General features: G+C 46.2%; 1 protein-coding gene across 1 annotated transcript in view; it reads right to left on the bottom strand.

Moving 5' to 3' along the window:
- The window catches only part of LOC104548688 (DIS3-like exonuclease 2), a gene marked incomplete at both ends in the record, with an annotated part of 49,467 nt that extends 33,874 nt beyond the window's left edge, over positions 1 to 15,593 (bottom strand). Inside the window, 3 exons of the mRNA XM_010194780.1 lie at positions 7,238 to 7,411; positions 14,085 to 14,332; positions 15,487 to 15,593. Of these exons, the coding sequence (XP_010193082.1) occupies positions 7,238 to 7,411; positions 14,085 to 14,332; positions 15,487 to 15,593 (529 nt within the window). The remainder of the gene's footprint in view (positions 1 to 7,237; positions 7,412 to 14,084; positions 14,333 to 15,486) is intronic.
- Between the last annotated feature and the right edge of the window lie 765 nt (positions 15,594 to 16,358).

Here is a 16,358-nt window from a genome sequence, read left to right as displayed (position 1 = left end):
GCATTATATAAACTACTTTAATCATAGCTGCGCAGAGCTAGAAATGGAAGAGACGTTAGGTCATCCAACCCCCATGGGTCGGCGCCACACTCCTCATGACGATACCTTTGCAAGGACTTTCTCCAGTATAGCATTAAGCACCTTTAGTGATGGAGTTTCCAATACTTTCTTTAGCAGTCTACGCTGGAGTCTATTTTAGGTTGGACAGGAAAGGTTTCCTCTTTGCTGTACCTTACTTGTCCTCAGAACACCCCTTTCTGCCCTCCCACCACCTGAAATGATTCTCATGTTTTCATTTTGGGCCACATATTTTAACTATCAGCTACTACATCTTTCACAAGCACCTAGTTTCAGTGTTATCAAACACACATTGAACAGTTAATCCTTCCTTATAAATCAATCCCTCATCTCCCAGAATATTTCTGTTAGTCTTTTCCAGACTGCTCCACTCTATCCATGCTGTGATACCTCCAGCACAACTCTGTCTCATACAGAACACCTGCATGGGTGCCATCTATAATAGGATTTATTTTTTTTACTTTTTAGAGAGTGAGGATCTGAAAATAATGCAGGAACAAGGATCCAATCACCCAAAACCTGTGCTATCAAGGAAAGTGGCGGTACACACATCTGAACTGAGACAGTTCATATATAGACACATGAGAGGGTAGGGCACTTGCTTCTGCTCATCATATGCAGTTAAAGCCCAACGTGTGATCCAGTGCAATCCAGTAAGAAATGGACACGGTCTCAAATCGCCTTAAGATTTTACCCTCATGTCTCTCTGCTATTCTCTCTGTAAAACAGGCAGCCAGGCAGGAACAGGACTCTGTGTGTGTGTGTGTGTATATATCACTACCTAGTTGCAAAAGCTATTCCTGTTTTGCACAGCTAAACAGATTCTTCACTAAGCAAGCTTCGTTTCGGTGGCCTGCGAGATCCGAACACAATAACCCTGTCTGGCTGCACACCACCGACTGATTCCGCTTGAAGCTGCACTTCCATCGACTACATGCGCCTTCCTGTAAGGAAAAACACTGGTGAAGTCGCCAGTGCATCTGTGTACACCAGCCGCTGGTAACAACAGCATCCGAGAGCAAAAGCCATGCATCACCTCGCACAAAACAGTGTCACCACAACCGCCGTAGCTATAGCGTAGCACAAAATGTTATGAAAACAGAGAGGAGGACCCAAAGGAGCCAACCAGAAGCAAGGAGCTGAATCACATCACGCTGACAGGAGCGCTGTATTTGTTCAGTTTTACTTACTCAGCTCAAGGGTGAGGATGGAGCTAACACGAAAGGTGCCATTCCCCAGACTGCCTGGACAGCAGAAATACTCCAAGCAGGCACCATCACCACCTTCTGGGATGAATCCTGGTCGAGAGGGACTAGATCTGATATCCTCAGACACCACAATCCTTTGTTTGCCTTGTATCTCCCCATGGAGAACACTAAATTAGTCACAAAACAGCTGGACGAGAGGGTAGAGATCATAATCTGGCCTTGTTTGTGCCTCTACTCCACGCCAAGATAACAGTCAAGTCTGTAGCGGTGTTGCTTATACATTTGCTAAACAAGTCATTTCTCAGTTTCCATCAGAAACCAGAGCATTTTACATATCCTATTATAGCTGAGTAAGTCTTGCTCTACTTAACACTAGCTTTTTGTAGTGGAAAATCTCCAGGAAACAAGCTGTTTAATGATGTTTTATCTGACTTGCACTCATTTCTAACTAAAGTTGTCCACCTGCCTTGAAAAGGCATCTGGTTTTGGAGAGCTCGACTACTTTCTTCCAATACCCCGTGCACAGACCAAGGCTGCCATTTTTACCATCACCTCTAATTTTATCAGCCAATAATCTCCTCGGGCACCTCCAGCAAAGAGCGAGCTGTCAAACCTTTACTCTAAGCACTGCTAATCCTGTTACCAGCTGTAACACTCCTCAAGACAGAAACAAACAGCAGCGCAGGTACCGTGCTGCTGCTGCCAGGGCTTTCCAGTTACAAACAGTGCTCAGAACAGAGCTGCCCTCCACAGTGGACACAGAAACGAGCATCTCCCCTCTTCCACCCTTCTCCACCAAAGGAAAGATGCTCCTTTTCTGAATGGGTACCCAAAATTACAGTTTAGCCTTCAATAACTCGGATAGCTTTAGCTCATTTGCAATTGAGGTCACACGCTGAAATACCAAGATGCAAATTTTAGCTGGAAGCTTCATTGCACTCTTAAAAGCTCTTTGCTTGCAAGAACAAAGTTCATTAACTCTGCCCTGCATGGGAAGCGAGCGAGCATTAATTGTGTCCTGCCAATGCTGTGGGTCCTTGCTGTCCCCCAATCTGATGCCCCCCGGGCCTTTTAGCAATCAGGAGTAACACTGCTGCTCCTCGTGGGAGGAGAGGACAGTTGTGCTGCTCTTCAGAGGGACCTCGGCGGAGAAATAGGCTGATGATGGGAATCTCACGATGCTCAAAGGGAAAAAGCAAAGTCCTGTGCCTGGGGAGAAATAACCCCATGCACCAGTGCAGGCTGGGGACCAAGCAGCTGGAAAGCAGGTTGGCAGAAAAGGACCTGATGGAAAACGAGTTGAACGTGCATCAACAAGATGTCCTTGTAGCAAAGGTGGCCAACAGCCTCCCGGGCTGTATTAGGAACAGCGTTGCCAGCAGGTGAAGAGATGCAGTCCTTTGATCTTTCCCCTCTTCTTGGCACTGTGGACACCACAGCTGCAGTGCTGTGTCCAGCTCCCCTGGACCAGGGAGACACCAAGGTACTGGTGCAGGGCTGCTGAAAGGCCTCGATGGTGATTAGGGGATGAGGGAGTTTGAGCTGCAAGGGGAGGCTGAGAGAGCTGGGACTGCTCAGCATCAAGAAGGAAAAGCTGAGGCAGAGTGATCTTAAAAATGTGAAGATATCCCTGGCGGTAGGGAGTACAGAAGACAGAGCCAGACTCTTCTCAGTGGTATCCAGCAACAGGACAAGAGGCAATGGGCATAAAACACATGAAATTCTGTTTAAAGGTAAAAGAATTCCACCTTTTAACTGTAACTGAACCCCAGAACACGTTGCTCAGAGGAGCTGTGAAATCTCCACCTTTGGAGATACCCAAAACCCAACTGGAGACAGCCCCGAGCAGCCTGCTCTGGTTGACCCTGCTTTGGAGAAGGGGTTGGAGTGGGTGATCTCCAGAGGTGTCTTCCAAACTCAGCCATTTGGAGCCTGTCAGGAGTTCGGAGCTCTCAGTTGAAGTCATTCGGTTTCTGCTCCCCAGACCACATCCATCTTGTAGATATTTCAGAGTTTCTCGCCACAGCACCCTTTCCCTGCTCAGTATTTTTAGCTCATTGTTTTGTGTTTTGCCAGCTGAGAAACTGCAGTTTGTAATTTTACCTTCAGCTTCATATTTCTTCTTAAAAGTGAATACAATGTCCTGTTTATAATAATAAAATCACTAGTTGGCAGGATGACATCAAATGGAAAAAGAGAAAGCAACTGGAAAATTTAGAGCAAGCAATTTTGAGTGCCAAGTTTCACATTTGTAATAGTCCAGCGGAGGTCAACAGGCTCACTTATTATTAGGCAAATGGTAAAGAAACAGATATCCTCAAGTTCTTCCATGTTAGACTATATAAACCAACTCTACTCGAACAGGCTCTGGCGCTTTCCAAAAAAGTGATGTTATACATTTTCCACAGTAACACCGACAATGGGAGAGCAGCAAAAGGCAGAACTGCTTTGCAAAGAACGGCCTTTTTTCTCTCTCCAATATTTAGGTTTTTGTTTCCCACTATGATCGGACTTTCCTGGCTTTAGTTTCTTGTCCCAGTTAAGCAGTAAAGGAAACAAAAAGATATGAATGAAATTAGAAACATTTGGAATAAGGCTTCGAAATAGTTTTTGGGTTTCTTAAGATTCCTGGCTACACCTCTTCAAATGGCCTCATCCTCCAGCCCCCAGCTCTTGCACTCACCTCCAAAATTTGCATTTCCTCCTTTGCCCTGACCCCTCTTCTGTTCGGAGGCTGTATTTTGTCCCACCACATTGAAATACCAAGTGCAAAGGAAAGCAAACAAGGACACGAAAATTACATGTTGAAACACTGGAAAAGACCGGAAAATGGTTGAAACTTTGCACCCATCAAAACGTGTCTCTGTGACACTAATCCTCCAATGCTTCTCCGAAAGCAGAACCCAAACAATTCTCCAGCTTCTAATGAAAAAATACCAATTCCAGTCAACCTGAATAATAAAACGGGAACTCTGGTCCTATCTGCATTATGACATTTGAAGTCTCTGGAAGGGAAGTTTCCTCAACCAGGCTATTCTGATACCTGATGAAACTCCACGCTCTCCATGAAATACAACTGCAGAATGAAATGCCAACACCCAATACTTGCCTGGTGCTTTTCACTACGAGTTTTTGGTGCTCTTTACAAACAAGTAAGCTGGGATTGCCCATGAAATACCTGCCTAATTTTACAAATAGCACAGGCAAAAAGCAGATGTCCAGGGCAAAACTGCGCTGGTAGCAGAGCAGAGAGTTAAACCAGCTACAAGATTTCAAAGCCGTCCACGAGGTTTGGATCTTTTCTGCCTTAAGTAATATTAAAATATTATCTAAACCTTTCTTTGTGAGCCATTACTGGAGAAATAAGGAGGGGGAAAAACCCAAAAAAGATGTCTTGGAAGCGATTCTACAGAGGCTCTGTAGGTGAGATCACAGCTGCTATCCAAACAGGCTGTGCATGGCAGGAGCAGGCTGCCTGTCAAGCTGAACAACTTGCAGGAAGATCAAGGAACATATTTACAAGATGGCATGGGCAAAATATCTTTCCTTCCTCTTTGCACAGCCTCAGCAGCTTGGGCAAACACACGTTTTAAGTAAAACCACACTCACAAACGCCTCTGGTGCAGAACCTCCACCCCCATGCTCTACGCACTGACTCAGACCCGACCACACTGGGGACACTGGCGTGCAGAACAAGTTACCCTCTGGGGAGGAGAGGGCTGAAATGGTGAAGGGAAACAAGGAAAAGTTATCTCAGGAAAACACCAGAAAACCCAAGGCTTTGCTTGGGTTTCGGTCCCAAATTCCAAAAAATTACAGAAACCTGTTACAGAACTGGAGAGGATTTACTTGAGATAAGTCTTTTTAAGCCAAGCTCTAATTGATGTTTACTGCAGTCAGGTGAGCAATGTGTAACTGAAGCAGGATGAGCTATCTGGAAAGGTTAACGTGGCTGTTTCAGGAGGAAAGATGAGCCTTTATGTCATTGTAATTTATCTGTATTTATGTCCTGACAGATCCACATGGACAAAGAACAGCAGAGATGGGCACTGACAGAGGACGCTGCCATTGAACGTGGTGTGAGCTCCGCTGGAAACCAAGGCACAACTCCCCCATGGACCCAGAGCAGACACCCAGGTCTCCAACCCCACCCATCTACAATTAATGCGTTATTTACTAATAAAACTCATCTTCTCCTGGGCCCACAAACCTCTCGCTGTGTGGTAACAAAAGAAGAAGATTCATCTGTGGTTTACTTTCCATAACCAGAAGTCTCATGTCATCTCCATATGTGTTTAGACCACAAACTAGTTAGTCAGCGGTGTGGCAGCTGACATTAAAAGGATTAGTAAATTAAGCTCAAATAATTGTCTTAAAAACCTTGACTGTTAAATGTTTATATTTGAGAGGATCAAAAGGAAATCTACTTTGTAGTGTGCACTGTGGTCGGGAAGGGGCAGAGAGGGATTTCAATGGCTTAACTGCAAAACTGTTATCACCTTGATAAGTCCCAGTGTAATAATTCAGCAGTAAGAGCAAGAAATGCACTTGGAACTTGTTTCCAAAACTGACTGTCTGACTGGAGACAAGTCAAACTCTTTATTTGCTTGAAAGAACTTGGTCAGAAGAAACAGCAAATGCTACTGAAATGTAGTCAAGAATATAAAAATAAGCACTTTCAGTGACTTCTGAACTGCAGCTTTCAGTATCTTCTTTTATTTTAAAGCTACTTGAAGTCTGGATCTGCTATTTGAGTCAATCAGGAGCGTGATTCTCCCCTGAATTATTGCACTGCATGGCAATGGACACCCAGTGAAGGTGAAGCAGTGAGGAGGTTGCAGGCTACAGTGCAGGATTAGGTCCAAAATAACATCTGGAGTCCAGGTTCAGATACAAATGTCTGCAGTTTTATCAGCTTATGCACTCAAATTGCTACATCCATGCCAATATCACAGATAAATGAGGAGGGAGAGGAGCTTGCTACATGCATGTAGGTGCTTGCTTGAGGAATCGGGCTCGTGGGGCTGTTTCACCTCAGCAATATGTGAGAAAGCAATGAATCTGCCAACGGAGACAGGATGCTCCAGCAAGGCTGGGAGTGGGAGATACCACATCATCTTAGTAATGCAGTTATTGCTTGAGACAGGATGCTCCAGCAAGGCTGGGAGTGGAAGACACCACATCATCTTAGTAATGCAGTTATTGCTCTGATTTCTTGCACCTTCCTTTATTGCAAAAGCGAGGTTCTAAACAAATTACCTTTTTTTGCCTTTAAATCTATTCTAGCAAAGACGTCTCTGATCTCTGATGCTTGGAAGTGCAGCAAATCCATGACTTTTGGGTAGACCAGCGATGTCAGAGCATCCACCACCCAACAGACCATGGGGTTCCCAAAATCTAGTGGATCATCACTAAATTACAGGGATGGGGAACAGGAGGCAGGCAGAGAGCACAGAGCTGCCAGGCTACATCAAGAGCTGTCATAAACTCCACATGACACCGGCTCTCCAAAGCAGAGAAAAACGTTGAGACTAGACAGGAAAACGCAGGACGGTCTCTACCTGTGCTTAAGTTTCAAAGTAACAATGTCCAAGATCATTTGATCTGCCAGGCATTCAGAAAAATCTCTGCTATAAAACTACCGCTAGAATACGTAATGCATTCCAAAGACACAAAGCTTTCACATTAGGTGCCAAACACCAAATTTTCAGATTTCTATAGTCCTTTTGAGAAAAAGCCTCTTTGCCTCACAAAATACTTCTCCAAATAATGGATCTTTTGGGTTTGTAGGTACTTTCAAAAGCAGTTTCTTTCCATCCTAGCACGGGTAAAGTGCAACACAGTACATATGTAATAAAGTCAGAGCCTTTTCACAGTGCAATGAAAGCAAAACAACACAAAATAACTCTGCCCCAGCCCAAGGAGCGTCAGACCGTGCTTTTTGTCATTACCTTAAATCTCTTCTTTTGGCCAGCTCTCCCGGTGAGATGGCCCAGGGCAGGCTCTGGGGAAGACACGCCAGGGCTTCGGGGGAGAAGTCGGAGAAATCCACGCCGTACTCCGTCAGGATCCCTTCCGTTTCCGGCTCAATCTCCCCGGCCTGCCCGAGACTTTTGGCCAACTGCCTGCAGAAAGAAAGGAAACGATGCTTTTGTAAAGTGTATAATTACTATCGTCTCATTCCTGTCCCCGCAGAGAGGCCGCTGAGCCCTCACACTCTTTTGCCCATTCACTTCTCCCTGAGTTTTGGCAGAGGGCTTTGCAGGAATTCAGACCATGACTTATGTCTGCTGGACATGCAAAACACCAGTCAGACACTACCCAGGGCTGTTTGGTGCATCTCATTTTAAGGAGATGTTTTATATTATTAGGTTTTTTCCAGAGGTGAGAAAGAGACAAATTTTAGAAAGAAAATACATCGAACAGGGATAAGAAAGAGGCAGCTCTAGCTTTACACACAGCTGGTTCCCTTGAGATTCTCCTTCCTCTCCTCACCACTGAAAAAGATGCCTCCCTGCTACTATCTGCAATAGAAAAGGCACCTAGCAGACTGCAGACAGCTCAGCACACTGCTCTGCATCCCAGAGGATACACTGCTCTGCTTGGGCAAATCAACACCCCATGAGGACAAGGCTGTGAAGGACCCTCACCGCCTTCCTTACAGGAGTCACACACGCAGACGTGCCCACACGTCGTCTGCCCAACCTTTTTCCCGGCTCTTTCCAGGACCAAAATGCTCTCAGTAGTCTGTCCCTCCTGGCTAAGCAGAAGCCTCTGAGCCAGGAGCCAACTGAAGACGAGCCAATGATTTAGAAACAAGTCATAGAGAGGGGAAACTGTCCCCGACACGCTAATAGTCCTTGATGAGGTATTCTGCACACATGTGGATGAAGCTGCTGCTCTGTTATGCTCAGAGAAAGTTTCCATCTGCTCCAGTGCAAACCCCAGCACGCGTTTGTCCACGAGCTCTGGTGTCAAACCAGTGATCGGGTCTGCACACAGCGGGCAAACCAGGACTCCAAAAAAAGGGGACATTTCTTCCCCCCCTCTCTGGTTACAAATATTACCTGAGAACCTATGTCCCATGGTGGCTTCCCTTGTCCCCTTTCTCACCCCCAGATTGCTCTACAGTACACTTCTTTCTTTTTTTTTTTAATATACTGCCATTAGGGCAAATGGGACATTACAGCCAATAGAGATAACGCTCCCAACCCAAGAAAATTACAACTGGAATTAAGGCAAATCCATCAGAATATGACACAAAAGAGAGGGGTAATAACACAGCACAAAAACAGCCACTCTAATAAGTATTTTTCCACTGCATAAAATACACAATCATTATATTGATCCTTCTGCTTTAATTCCAATGAGCGAGAACAGGCACTAATTACTTTCCTAAACTGGGGCCAAAACAGTGCACTTGTCATTTGGACAAGTGAGATGCTCTCCGGGCTTCAAATGTGCCATAAAGCCCCAGAACAAACCCCATCCGCGCAGCCCATCTTCTTTATGGGAGCAAAGCCATCGCTCTTCACGACGGGAAGGGCTGCGCAATAAACCTGTCACGCCAGGTAACGCGCTGGGAAAGATTGCGCGCTTCGCGGCGTGGTAAATTGTCGAGTTCCCATTGCCCGGCTTTAAAATGAAAACGAAAACAAGGATAAAAGATATTTCCCTCCATTGTTTCAATTTTATGTACAAACTGTATGGCAGAAATACGTGTGTTTGGCACCGACACCGAGTTCTCTGTTCCTGCAGCTCGGTCCCAGTCTGATCCTTATTTTAATGTAAATAAACGAGGCATCGGTTTTATCTCCCTCTCTCTCAGCAGTAAAAATAAACCAGAGAAATCAACACTTCATTTCCAAAAAAAAGCTTGGACCGCGCAAGGACGAGCCTGTGGATGTGCAGACCCACCAGCACCACCCAGGATGGATCGAAAAAAGAAATCAAGTAAAAGAGAGGGCACGTTGGGCTACCAAAAAGAAATGGCAAGGGCTTGAGTCTCAGGTGCTCCTTCTCCTGGGAAGTGCACCAGGAGGGCGGCTGGACGTCTGCACCACAAGTCATGGAAAGCGCCTCTGAATGCTTTCCAGCTCAGTCTTGAAACCCATGTTCTCTTGATCCGTTTACTGAAATTAGATTACGAACCTTAAGGGGTTTACCCAGAGGTTTGATATAGGACTAATATTTTTTTAATAGTAATTAACATTTGATTTACGGTGTTCCAGGGAACATTTCCCAAGTGCCTTGAAATAAAAAAGCGTACGACTGACTTTAATTGGGGCCATGTTACAGTCACGCAGACGCGATGACTTGCATCAGAGCACAATCTGACAGCACAGCATGTGATCAAAGGTAACACATATAGGATCACCGATGGCCCCGGAGTAACAGCCAGGCTGTAAAATCACTCCTGGGTAGCAAGAATAGTTCAAGAGGCTTACAAACAACAACAGGCACGGGGCCCAGCGGCGCTCAGACGTCCTCTCCCAGGGAGTCGTGGCATCCGTGACACCCCAGGCTTGCACTATCTCCTTTTTTTGAAATGTTAAAAGGTAAAAAAATATTATAATGGTTACAGACGCAAACATTTCTGCTCTGTGACGTTGATGGGGGAGCATTAGAGCACGCTGGAGGGTTCTTTGAACACCCTTGGCCTGAGGTCAGATGCGGTGGCAGTTTGACCTCCCATGCCCTCTCCGCTCCCCAGACTCCGCGGAAACTGGCCAACATGCTCACAGGTTGCACTGTAAGAATTCTCCAAAAAGGCAAAGCATCACTACATGGGGCTTTGTTTCCTTTGGAAAGACAGGCAGGCTCCCAAATGGGAGTGAATAACTTCCATGGGGACTTCACAACCTCACTCAAGCTCTCCCGGAGCAGACTTGTCCACACTCATCCTAAATCCTTCTCTCAGCAGCAGAACGTCCTACACAGCCATAACCACTGCTCCCAGAGGAAGCTTGCCCAGGAGCAGGAGAGGGGACAGCGAGAAAGACAGAATCACCGAATTGTTAAGGCTGGAAGAGACCTCTAAGATCACCAGGTCCAACCTTCAACCCAACCCCACCATGGCCACATAACCATGTCCTGAAGTGTCACATCCAGGCGCTTCTTGAACACCTCCAGGAATGGGGACTCCACCACTGCCCTGGAAGAAGACCACCACCACCCGGCTGCTCCCACCACCCACAGCCCAGAGCTCACAGGCAGAGCTGCAAGGCTTGACACAGCCCCAAGGTCCCCATAGAGATCATGAGATGTCTGCAGGGCTGAGCATCATGGAGACAGAGCTGCATCACGGGAACCCCTGGTGCCCAAGAGGATGGTCCAGCGCCACTCCACATCATGGAGCTGCCTCCATTCAAGCTGCCATGGGAGCACAGGAGTGCCATGGTGCTCCCCATGGTGGCAAGATCATTCCCCCATTTCAGAGGGGTACAGTGATCCGCTGTGCTGAGGGAACACGGCTTTCCTGAGAGACAGCCCCATCTGCAAGAAGGTGTTTTTCCAACAGACCTACCCTGCTTTCCTCAAGCCTTACAGTGAGCCACCCAAGGTATCCAGTCACTTCCTCTCACACCAAATACATTTGTGAATTAAAAACAAACCACAACAAAATGCCACAGATGGAAGGACTTCAAGCCCTGGGATGGTTTTGGAAAAAGCGTCAAGCGAAAGAACATCCTGCAAAGTTTCATGCTATCGCGAATGCTGTGACAAATCTTGTCACCCTGACAGACCAATACCTTATGTCTTGAGCTAAAACAGCCACAAGCCTCAGGTGACACACAGGGAATCCGTGATTTGACATTTTACTGCTACATTTTTTTTTGACAGTCTCATCCATCATCATCCGTGGGGGCAAATAAACCAAAAGGCTCCACCTTAACCATGGCCAAAAGTGTGGAGATGTCTGGAGTAATCCTCCAAACACCCTTGGACTCCAACGCTGAAAAAAAGTCTCCAGAAAATACGTGTATGTAGCAGTACTTGTGATATTTATCTGGAAAAGAAGAGCATTTGGGAGCTGTTTTTACTTCACCTGCTACCTGAAGCAGATGCAGCTGAATGGGATTGCACTGCCATAGTAAAATTGCTTCACATGTAGGAGGGAGCAGAGCAGCACACACCCAGGGCATCACCAGTGGGACATGGGGACATCAGTTCCTCCCCGCTCCTTCCCAGCACAGCCAAGGTGACAGGGTGGCCTTCAGAGGGGACAGTGTCTCAGCGGTGACCACCAGGTGGCAATCACGACACAGAAACGCACCCCCCTCCCCAGGGGCACCTCCAGGGGCTGCCAGGTTGCCCCTGTGCAGGTGACCAGCCTGGGTGGCCAGTGCCACCGCCGAACTCTTGGCCAGGGCACGCCACTGCTCCAGCCACACACAGCCACTGGGAAGACCAGAATATGCTGTGAACTGTGCTTGGAAACCCAGCACTGAGGAAACCCAGGGAAAAGGGAAGCTGAGGAAGGAAGGTGTGTGAGCAGCCTGGGGAGTTCGTTCAGCTGCAGGATGGAGAGGACCTGGAAACACCAAAGGTGTCCAGAGGAAATGATGGCCAACTACAGAGGAGTCCCCTTGTTGTGCTTCCAGCAGACACAGACGGTACAGAGCGATGTCCTATGGGCTCTGTAGTCCAGAAACTTCCAAAACGATGGTGCTGCTGCCAAAGCAGCATCATGAAGTCTGTGGGCAGAACTAAGGGGTGCACAAGTTCAAAAACACAAGCGTGCAATGAGTTGCAGATCATCTGCTCATCTCTCCTTCAGGTGGGCCATAGCTGCTAACACAGCCTATAAACCAGCCCAGAAGCAAACAGGAACTTTTGGGACCTTCAAGGGGTTTCCCTGTCTTTCAGTGTTTAACCAAGCACGTATTTATAGTTAAAAACATGATGGGTCACCAAGGCTTTATTCTCCCATCTCCACGAGGCACTTACTGATGTGCAACCAAGCCCCAGAGGAAACGGCAATGTATGAAGGCAATCATGGATGTTTTCTTTCCTGACAACACCCTTTACATCTTGGAAACTACCAAAACAGCCAGATGAGAATATACAATGTTGTCAGAAGCACAGATTAAAGACATTAGCCCATCCTCCTAACTTCCCCTGTTTCTGCTGAAAACGGGGGTTGTTCATGACAAGGAGCCAAGCAGTACAATCACCCTCCAGTCTTCTCTCTGTTGGAATCAAAGACGACAAATTAAAACTCTGCCAATAACAAATTTAGTCACAGTGGAGTTCACGGCACAGCCAGCCCCTGGTTAAGTTCAGGTCACGCATTGCAGTTTAGCTGGGAAATGCTGAGTGACTTAATGGCTCATGGGGCTTTCAAGGAGTACACGTGAAACTTGCTATTGCTACACACACAAAGCAGACACCACTGTTAACAAACTCAGACTCAGGGAAACACGGGCTTTGGTTTAGTTTACTTTTAGTTTTAGGGCTGATAGATCTGTGCCAACATAGTTAGTTTAAAAAAAAAATGTTTTCTGTAGTTTTACCAGGAGTTTGAGCTGCGGACTCCAAAATCCATGGTACTGACACTGTACATCAGCCAACTTTGCAAGGAGCAGGGAAAAGTTGGGTTTTATGCCTAACTCCATGCTCCAGAATACGTGCAGAGCCCCATCACCTGTAAAATTTGACCACAGGTCAGAGTTACCTACTCTGGACCACCAACTAAACCAGATCTACTCAGTTTTTGGCAAGATAACTGAATCAATGTATCAATGTCCACCGTTTCTTACTGAGACCCACTCTCAACAGAACACAGCATGGCCACTCCAGATGGGTGCTTGGCACACTGCTGCCGTTCCCAAGAAAGAGTGAAAATGCGGAAAACTACAGGATCAAAAGAGAGAGGCAAAGTGAATTTGCACCCAGCATACAGGCCATGAGTCCTGGCTTTAAATCTCCTTCACGGTGGTACCTGCAATTTGAACTACGGACAGCAGTGAAAAGCAGAGATTGCAACACCCTTCTCATTTTCCTCAGGAGTGAATGAATCTTCTCTTGATTTCTAGTATCCTTCCTTGAAGCAATGCAAATTTAAAACCACAGAAATCCATTACTTTTTTTCAACTTTTTCTCAGTAAAGGCTTAAAAACCAAAGATGAGCCTCACAGCTACTATCTTCTTCCTCTGGCAGAAGTGAAATCATAGAACCATAGAATGCATTGGGTTGGAAGGGCCCTTTAAAGCTCATCCAGTCCAACCCCTGCAGTCAGCAGGGACATTGGTACCAGATCAGGTTGCTCACAGCCCCATCAAGCCTGGCCTTGAACGTCTCTAGGGACAGGGCCTGGACCACCTCTCTGGGCAACCTGTGCCAGTGATCTACCACCCTCATATTCATGAACTTTTTCCTAATATCCAACCTAAATCTACTCTTCTCCAGTTTAAAACCCCTACCCCTCGTCCTATTGCTACACGCCTGCACACTTTGTACTCCTCTTACACAAAGAGAGGAAAGCCCACAGTGCTTGTGTTGGTCAGGCCGAGTACCTGTGTGTGTTCCCTCTGAATTGCAAGCTCTTCTGAGCAAAGACCATGCACTCAGCAATGCCGTGATGCACCAGCACGCTGAAACATCACCACCAGAAACTAAAATTATATAGCCATGAGATTAACCAGCAATAAGCTATCACAGTTTATCCTCCAAATACCAGAGGGATACAAGACAAGTATCTTGCTAACCGATTCCTGTGTTTATTGCGTGTATCAAACTAAGTGAAACCAGGAACTCCCAACCAGAAACCTCTACTTCCAACAGCAGCCACGTACCCTGTTGCAAAGTTGCTGTCTTCTTTCCAGTCCACGATGCGGCAGATGAAGAGCATACTGGAATAGTCCTCAGGCCTGGCCATGAAGTCTGGGGGGCATTCGGCCAAGGACACGTAGGCCCTGGGCACTCTGTGGTCCACAGGTGAGAACATGGCACATCTCCTGAAGAGTTCGCTGTTCTTGTCTGCCAGAAGCTTGATGAAGCCCGTAGCTGCCCGGGAATGCTTCTTTTCCAAAATATAGACCACCTGGAAAAGGCAAAGGTTTCTAGTTAATACCTGCACAGAAACTGATTTTCTCTAACAGAATAGGGATACACAGAGGCTTAGCAGAGTATCTGGAAAAATCACATGGCCTATATCACATTTTCCCTGTTTGTGTATACGTGTGTGTGCATTTTATAACCAAATACCTATTTACAATGCATATTCCTTGCCATCTTGCTTGTGGCTATAGAAGAGCTAAGTGCCTTCCAAGTGTTAGCTCTCTGCAGCAATTGTCTTGATTACAGAACAAAACCAGACCAGAAGCAGATGCTTCCAAATGCAGGGAATTAGCCACAACATACAAGCAACTCCTCTGAAATCTTTCATTTGCATCCCCGATTTCAACATTCAGCGCAGAACAGGCCAGTCCAAAAACAGTGCTGCTGTCAGATCCAACACTAACCACAGGAAAGGATGTGCTGTGGGGAATTTGGCAGTTCTCTCCTCCTCTCTGTGCTTTCTGAAGTTAGGGGTTATTTTACCTTTATACAAGATGGCTTTGAAAAGAATAATAAATTACAATATCACTAAATAATTGTTCCAAAGAGGTGTTCATCCAGGCTGTATTTTTGCAGCCCATAATAAATCACTGGATAACAGAAATATTATAGCTGATTTCCTAAGCTTAGACAGAAGAGTCCTTCCAGAAGGTTTCAGGAGCTGTACCTCGGTGCAATGCTGGATGAGAGCAGAGGGCAGCCCAGCCCACAACAGGGACCGGTATCAGGGGCTGCAAGGGAAAGCACACGACATGGAAGAGACCTGACCCAGCCTGACCCAGGAGTCCTCTTCTGGTCTCTTAACAAAGATTGACTCAAATCTACAATCAACAGCCTTTCCAAAGTCTGTAAGAATTCATTCTGACAACTTTGGATATCCTGACACTCATATTCGTATCCAATCTTTTTCTCTGAATCTTGCTAAGTAATTCTGTGCAACAAAAAAAAAGAAATTTAAACGAGGATAATTGGTAAAAATAACAAGACACTTGATTTTTATCAGATTGGACAACTACTCTCTTTGAAATGGGGAATGAGATTCAAAGATCAACAGATGGAGACTATGAGGAGGCCAGGGCTGGTCTCCTCCAGCCTCGGGGAGCACACATGGGCTCACTTGTGGCTCCATGGGGTTACCTTGGCCGTCCTTTGAAGAAACTTCTCTGGGAGGAGCCTGGGATCGTTCACCTTGGGTCCATCGTCTTGCTTCGTTTTCTGCACACCACCAACCCCAACCGCCTTCACTGCATCAAACGAGACAAACACAGTTGTTACCATAGCACATTTCTACTGTGAAGCCATGCTGAGCCTTTGCTGTACGCTACAATACAAGGTGCGTGCAGCAGACGTATTTGAAAGGAAAAAGGTCTCTGAAATGTTAGAATAGCCAAGATGAAGCAATTATTACTTCTCCAGACTGCCACAGACAGCAGATATATGTTCACTTACCACGCAGATCTGCTGAAAAACAACAAGAATAAAAAAAAAAATCCCAATTTTACAACTACAACTAGACCAGTCATAATAAACAAAATGGTGGAAAACACATTCTGTTTATTAAATACCAAGAACTACATGGATTTCCTGGTATTTCTTAGTTGGAGTCATTAACATTATATAAAAGTGCATTTAGTGTTTATAAACACCCAAAGTGATCTTTGCCATGGAGAAGGCTGGGACTGGTCCCTTCTTGAGTAGCATCACTGCAGAGAGCCCATGGTCACTGCTCTGACACTGGTTTTTAGGTGGAAAAATCCGTGTGCTCTTCTGCATAGGGCCCATGGATGACATTTTCCACCTGTATGGCAACAGCGTCCATCTCAAGCACGTGTGCGAAAATCAAGCCCTGAGTGTTCAAAAGAAATTTTGCTGCCTTAAACAGAGACCCTGTCACCAATGCCAAGTTTCAAGGGACAGAGCTGTCACCGTTTCCCTTAGAAGACACGAGATAAAGCAACATTTCACCAAAGACTGTGCTCCAGCAGGCTAACGGCGCTCACGCGTGCCAG

The sequence above is a fragment of the Mesitornis unicolor genome, unplaced genomic scaffold, assembly GCF_000695765.1.
Source record: "Mesitornis unicolor isolate BGI_N332 unplaced genomic scaffold, ASM69576v1 scaffold14111, whole genome shotgun sequence".
NCBI classification, from domain to species: Eukaryota; Metazoa; Chordata; class Aves; order Mesitornithiformes; family Mesitornithidae; genus Mesitornis; species Mesitornis unicolor.
Note: the sequence above shows the minus strand (reverse complement) of the source record. Positions and strands in the feature narration are given on the sequence as shown.